Source organism: Ambystoma mexicanum, chromosome 3q (genome assembly GCF_040938575.1).
Source record: "Ambystoma mexicanum isolate Mex_15411 chromosome 3q, UKY_AmexF1_1, whole genome shotgun sequence".
Lineage (NCBI taxonomy): Eukaryota > Metazoa > Chordata > Amphibia > Caudata > Ambystomatidae > Ambystoma > Ambystoma mexicanum.
In genome coordinates, this window is record NC_090926.1 from 1,253,500,190 (window position 1) to 1,253,507,741 (window position 7,552).

The 7,552-nt window shown below is 47.1% G+C and overlaps 1 protein-coding gene across 1 annotated transcript; it reads left to right on the top strand.

Annotated features, from left to right (window-relative positions):
• Positions 1-1,066: 1,066 nt before the first annotated feature.
• On the top strand, positions 1,067-6,371 carry TIMM29 (translocase of inner mitochondrial membrane 29). Its single transcript, XM_069604252.1, has 2 exons — positions 1,067-1,288; positions 4,865-6,371. The coding sequence occupies exons 1-2, from the start codon at positions 1,153-1,155 to the stop codon at positions 5,497-5,499; spliced, it is 771 nt and encodes a 256-aa protein (XP_069460353.1). The 5' UTR covers positions 1,067-1,152; the 3' UTR covers positions 5,500-6,371.
• Positions 6,372-7,552: the final 1,181 nt, after the last annotated feature.

Genomic DNA, 7,552 nt, shown 5'->3' on the forward strand with positions numbered 1-7,552 from the left:
TGGAACGTTGTAGCCAGAGGCAGAGACACCAGCATAAAAATAAGGAACACTCCAGATAGTTCTGCACCACTAGTACCTTTCTTCCTCTTCACCTCCTTTTGCAAATCCTGCCCTTCCACACTACACAGAAAGGCTGTTGTAAATAGTGAGCACAGCCAGGAGAGCAGGACCTCCCCAGCTGCACAGAGCGAGCCACAAAGTCACCGAGATCACCACTCCTTCACCGGCACAGATGAAAGAGTCACAAGGAAAACTTTTGCTGGATGGTGGCATAGGGTGCCACCAGCATCATGTGGTCCTTCTACCTGCTTCACCATCCGCTATTCCTCACCTTCTTCATCATAGGCGGGGGATTTCAGACCCCTTTATATGACTGAGCGCCCACGTGGTTGTGGGGTATATAAAAATTGTGCGTGGAAGGCGCACAAGCACTTCTTTACAGAGCTGCAACCTCCCGCACCACGTGTGGCAAAATGGCAGCCAAAAGACTGTATGCGCCGGCTCCGCGGCCTGAAAGTTAATATGCAAAGTCGTTTTTTTCTCTCACTGCTGCATGGCCCAGCCGGTCTGTTACAGCCTGTGCGACCACCTCGTTGCAAGTGTTATATGGGAGTCCTGTGGTCAGGAGGCAGTGTATCTCGTCCGTTCTCCACGCATGCACTACTTGAAACCCACGTGAACGGCCCCTTTTATTGGCAACCGCACGCGACAGAGTTACGTCACTCCGCCGCGTGCGCTAATTAAAGGGACACCACAAATTCCACTGCTTTGTTCCAGGTTTAGAGAACAAAACGGTAAATTCCGCTGCTTTGTTATTTTCAAGCTTGAGAGCAAAATCTGAAAGTTGGATTTGCAAGAGAGATTCAAGGAAAACAACGGCATCACGATCTAAAACTGGAAGACATATTCTGGGCAGTCCGACGAAGTGTTTGACTTCCTGTCCTCGATGTGTTCGACGCTGCCACGTTCACTTGGACAGTTCTCAGGGAACTCTATGGTCCTTTCTCGTGCTTCAGCAGAGACGCAGGTAGACATGGACGCGCTGCAAGTCACGTGCGCGGACGCGTCGCAAGGTCCGTTCCTCTAACGGGAAAGAGGACGTTTCTAGTACGCTGCTGTGAGGAACCGCTAGCCGGTCAGAGCCGAAGCATCATGGCTCTGCTCTTGTGGCGGCGCTTTCCCGGGCGGAGGGCCTGCTCCAGCGCCGCCAAGGCTGCGGTAGAACCGGCAGCAGTGGAAGGGGCGACTCCTGCTGCCCCCCCCAAGAAAAAGCGGCTGGAGCGAATGGGTGAGGGCAGCCGTGAAAGGCGGTGTGGGCTGCATTGCGGCGCCCGGGTGGAGGGGCAGTGATAGGGCGCTAGTGAGCAGCGGGGGGCGGGGATTCCCATGGATAAGGCTGAAGGAAGGCCTCCTGGGAGGGTCCCAATGGCAGTCGCAAGGGCCGGAGGCTGACCTCGATCGCCTCCAAAGGGCACGCCACGTGCCGCGGGTTCCCGTATAATCTGTGCAAAAAGCCTACAAGGTTGCACGGGACCGGCGGGGAGAAGCCGGGGCCAGAGTCCGCTATCATTGCTTTCTAAATGGCCGGTGTGTCTTCTTCTGAGTGGGTCGGTCTTATAACTCTTATTGTGACATTCAAGGTCGGGAAAGGCCTTTGACACTCCAGCTAGAATTTGAACCTGTGTCCCGCAGGGAGTTTAAGGGGAAAAGTGTAAAAGCTGGAGGTGGGAATCACAAAGTGTTTGGTTGGAAGGCGAGGGGGCAGATGCTTTTGGTGGAGTACAGTACAGTTTAAATCGATGTGCACACTATAAACAAAGAGAATTAGGATGATAAAAATACAACGGCACAATTTAAAGACTTCTTAATTCTTTCCATGTCTCAGTAACAGTTCTATTCCTAACAACCTCTGCTGGAGGTGCGTTGGAGACAAGGGATATCCTGTGTGGTTGTCCCAGAATCCAATCCTTTTGGCTAGGGTTGTGCTCCCAATTAAAGGTGCAGAGTGCTTGATGGACCCTCACTATAAGATATTAGGGGGGGAAAGGGATAGGGTGGGAGATACTGTTGGTGGCTAAACTAACTATACTACTGAAGGTAGTTGGGTGACTTGAAGGCGACTGCCTTATAGATGATGCAGCAGGACTTGAAGGTGATTCGTGTATGCAGTGGGATCCAGTGAGGGTCGATGGGGGGGAGGGATGATGTGGTGCCTGGGTAGATGGCCTTGATGAAGCGTGTGGCTGCGTGTAGGACACTTCTCTGGGGCACAAGGGAGGACGACAGGAGGCCTTTTTGAGGGGTGCGTTGCCCCATCCAGGTGGGATAGGACCAGTGCTTGAACAGCTGGTATAAAGCTGTCCAGGGGAATATTGTTGGCATGCAAAATAACTCCTGTCCTATAACCTACCATTCTGCCTAGACCTTCACTGCAACCCACCATTAACAAAAACCAAGGACCAGAAAAATGAACTCGATGTGACTACATTGGTGCTAGATGGCTCCTGCCCTATAGCCAATTATCCTGCTTACTTACAGTTGCTGTGTGCTGAGCCTAAAATTAATGACCATCTGCCCGAAAAACATGTTATTCGGCTCCCAGCTCTGAATCTACCTCTGAGTGCAGCTACCGAGGAACACGAGAATGTGTTCCTGGAGCAGTGGGCTCGTAAGAACAAAACACACTCCTCTCCCATCGCTATGCTCACTCTCTACTTTACACCAACACACAATAGAGCGCAACTATACCCCTCGATCAATTTTGGCCTTGCTGCTCACATATGTACCATACCCCATGAACACCCCAACATCCTGCTAGAATGCAGCTATACCCCACGAAGAAACCGGCCTAGCTGCATACACAAGTGTCCTACACTGGCCTAATGCCGCCAGAATGCAGTCTGAGACCAACCACCAGACTGCACACATTCAACTGATTGCTCAATACCACTGCACCTAATGTTAGGATGGCAATCGCATCAGCTGCTCAAATATATTGAGTGCACCCTACACCACCCTACTCTCTTGACTGACCTTGACTACGGTCCCCAAGGGCGTTCAACCCACACGCGCTTTGAGATCATACCAATGATATATAGAGCACTATATAAATGCCAAATAACAATAACAAAATGGAGACCGATGATGCTGCCTTCAGTTGATGTCTGGCATATACTGATGATGGAGCGGACACCGGTGGGATGTTAAATACCTTTTTAGATACTTATGTAGCCCCTTCCTGGATTATATGAAAAGGGGACTACAATGTCTTATCTTGCCTGAAAAGACAGAAAGCATTGAACTTGATTGCTATGCCATAACCATTTACAATTGGGTTGTCCCTGATACTTAAGACATATCCTGAATTCTGTTGATTGCACAATGCCGTGTGGGAGAGGGTTTTAGAACCTGTTAATATCATAACACGTAAACAGCGGTAATCTCAAACATTTTATACAAGTATCAATTGGGAACGGCACGCAATGTAAGGATCCCCGATAATTCTTCATACTTGGCTAGAAAAACAACTCTGTGCACATTGTTGAGAGCAGCCACACTTCTGCAATATATCAATTAATCATATTCTGTAGAAATTGTATCATGTCACCAAACCTACATGCAAAATCAATATTACAAAAATATCAATGCATCACAGGACCCCAAGGACACTACAATTATCCTACTCGCACAATACCTACAATACATAAAACGTACATATGATTGAAACCTATAATTTTAAAATGTCTACATCAATATAAAACCATGCTAGTGTTGCTGTCACTACATTCTCTATTGCATAACGACTTAAGTTTTGGCTGAAAATGCCTTGTAATTGTTTGACCCAGCCTTCTTCAGGGCGTGTAGTTTTTTGCTAAAGGAGACCATTATCGGTAGGGAATCTTGGTGGTAGAGGGGGCTTGATTTAATCACCCATCATTTATAAACTATGACTCCATTTGTGGTAAGGTAACCCATGAGTGTGTATCACGGGTGTCGCCACAAGTCGGGACTCAGTTCAGTGTGTCTGGGGAGGAGCCAATGCCAAGAGCGGTCACCAGTGAAAGTATTTCACAGGTGGTATGGCATAGCTTCAGCAAGCTTGTGGCGACACCCAGGATGGACACTGATGGGGGGGTTATCCCTCAAACACAGTCTTAGTCCTCTGGTTTCTGGGACCTATTGTGTAGTTCTGCATCCTGACTTTCAGGAATGATTTGATCCAGAATCCATAGTGACTGAGTTACAAGAAGATTTCTTCTGCTGAAAGGAGAGGGGTGGTAGACCACCTGACAACTGTGAAGTATAATTTTGCTTCTTCCATGCCTGGGGAAAATGATTAATTCTGTGGAGTGCAGCCCTCCCACTACATGAGGCTATTAAGCAGACACCATCTTCGAATACATGGTACACAGGCCCCATCACCCTAGCCATCCTTCTATTGTACGGTCATTCGGTTTGCTTTTTATGCCTTTATTGGCCATTAGTGTCATTTGTTTCTTGTTCTAGCGGTAGACATTTACCATATAAATCTTTTTATCACTAATTACATTGGTGCCACTTTTCCACTCAGTGGTTCCATGGCGTAAAAGTGGACATAGAAAAAATATGGATCTAGGCAGCATATGTGATGACCATATCCATCACATTGTTTATTTTGTAGTGGGTGGTTTCTGGTTTTGGTTTCTGAGACCTTGGTGTGCTTTGCCCCTCTTTGCATTCACTTGATGGGTCGTTAAGAGGGTACGTTGAAGGCGGTCAGCAGGAGTTGTACTATTAACATGGGTAGCAGGCAAGTTATGTGCATGTCCTTTCGCCACTGACTACTGGGTGCACATGTTTTACACTGTGTTTTTATCCCATCTAGGTATATGGTTTAAAAGCCTGATGCACGATTATGCGGAGGCATGCCGGGAAATCGGTGTGGGCATGAAGGAGCGCCCAGTAAAAGCTGCTGTATACCTCTCGCTCCTGACAGGTGCTGGCATCTGCAGTCATAACAACCCCTGCGACATGTCCTACCAGTCTGGCCTTCTAGATGCTGTTGGCACCCTCCTTCTTCTCTCCCCATGGACTCGGAATGCATGCTCAGAGGGCCACATGCAGCGAATGGTAACTCTACGGAATCAGGGCCGCCTGCGTTATCGCAATTTTGTCTTCTTTTCACTCATGTACGAGGCTCCCTATGACCCAGACTGCAGTCTTTATGAGGCTCACTGCAAACACCTTGAACCCCCGCTGCTTGACTTTCCAAGCCGGGTTTGCGATGTGGGTTTTTTGGGACGCTGGTGGATATTGTATAACAAAATGAAAGACTTTGATGTCAATGAGGAGGAGTTCAAGTATCTTCCAGCCCACCTCCAGACAGTCTCCTCCAGGGACCTGCACTCTGAGGAGAATGAGAAGCTATTTGATGATAAATACAAGGCTGTCGTCATGGTAGAGGAGCATCTACACCAGGATGAATCTCAGCCGCAGGCTCTACAGGAGGTTGTTTATTGAACTGCCATCTCCTCTAGAAACCACCACCCTCCACCCACAAGGATTGGTGTGGCGGAGTGATGAAAGGGTTGCATCTGAGTGGCTTGACTGTCGGATATCCAGGAATCCTCTGATAACCTGGGAATTGTGGACCTCTAGGCAACTTGCTTCGCCATTGCTGGCCAAATGTCACTTTGTAAAGGTGAATAACTCTGTACACTGTAAATAGTGTTTATTTACTTTATTGTAGTTTTTCTTGTGTGGGGGGAGGTAGATATGTAAATAAGTACATGCATGTTGAGCAGTGGTGTAGGGTGCTATGGGTCAAGGCAAGTGCACGAGAAAAAGGAAGACTAAATTATTACCACACTCATTTATTTCGAAGTTGCTACTTAGAACTGAAAAACGATGACAATTCCGCACTTAATGCCATCTACCTTTTCTCACATACAGGGACATCTAAACACTTTAAACCACTGGGTAATGCATGATATGATCTGGTGAAGAACTCTAAATTAATCAGGAAAAGTGATAGACTTGCCTTTTAAAGTACATACAAATACCATATATTTCTCTGTTCATTTCAGTATTTGATGCAACCCAACCCAAGTAGTTGCATGGCACTCCTAGAATATGATTAACATGGAACAGCTCTTGTTGATGGGTGCAAATGTAGAATGGACTCCTGCTTCCCTCCAATGATAACTACAAGAGTTGAACCGACCAAGTTGGGATGGTAGATAGCAGAGTTAATGTGCACTGGTTTCCACTGTTGCTTGACTGGGTGGTGGGGAGGGAAGTGGGTGTATTTGTTTTGTCTAAGTGTTGCACCTGCCTTTGGTGCATGCAAGGATTTCTGCTGGCTGAGCTGTGATAATAAAATACGAAAGTTATTTTTAGTTTGTTTTAACAATGTCAACTGCAAGGTGGATGCTTTAGTCGTGTGATCAAGCCAGGGATCACATGATGGTCGCTGTCATCAAGTGGCTTGTGGTAGAATACTTGATTGAGAAGTAAGCTACCCCCTGAATGTTTATGCTTCGGCTGGTAGAAGGCGTGCAGGTTTTGCTAAGCTCAGTGTATTAATGCTCCTGCTGCTAATATCAACTGTAACCTGCAGGTCATTTGTTCTAATCTTGATAAGGAAACTGTCGAGCGTAAAACGCCAGGTGTATGTGTTTATAAGAAACCTGCAGATAAGATAACTTTGTTGGTTAATGCATCTGTGTGGCCAGATGTTTGTGGCTGGGCAGAACCGACTAATCGTGGTGTATTGTGGTGAAGATAATTGAGTTGGAGGAAAGAATTCAATTTGTATTTTTATATTGATGGTCATTCTAATGTACTTATCCTTCTGCTGACAGGTAATTAAAACGGCAACTTATTTAGGATGCTTACAACTGTTGAGTGCCATTTCCCAAGTTACCGGATACGGTTCCATATTTATAAGAATTCTACATGTGGAAACTGCATTTGAGACTGGGAAATCTGACAGATGGCATCACTTCTCCACAGCGGGACCCCCACCTCCAATGAGGCCAGTGCGTTGTGGCTGCTACCCCAAAAATCCCAGGAGGCGTAGCACAGTGGGAGGATCTCATGGAGGTGTGGGGGTAATGTGTCCCACCAGGGGAAAGTAACGCAGGTCTATACAAGGGGTCCTGTAACATCAACACCCACAACAAAAACACTTCACCTATTCCTCCTCAGTGGGCAATGTAGTAGAAACTATTACAACCCTTATTTCATCAAACACTGACAATGCAGCTACGACGAAGCCAACAAGTAAGGCGCCACACCACCAATACAACTGGAAGTCGGGTGACTGACGAAAGGCAAGGGCCGTACTTCTATTCAAACCTGAAAGCCGTGCTGGTAAGAGGAAAGGACTTGCTAAATTCATGTTCTTCCTCTGGTCGACTGAATCCTATCAAACCCTGTTTGCCTACAGATAAGGGAAGGCAGGATACCCGAGGACCAACCGAAAGACGCAAAGGTGAAAGGGCGGTGGCAGGAGCCGAGAAAGAGGCTGGACTGTGCTTTCCGCAAACACTGCTGAAGCCACATCTTCCAA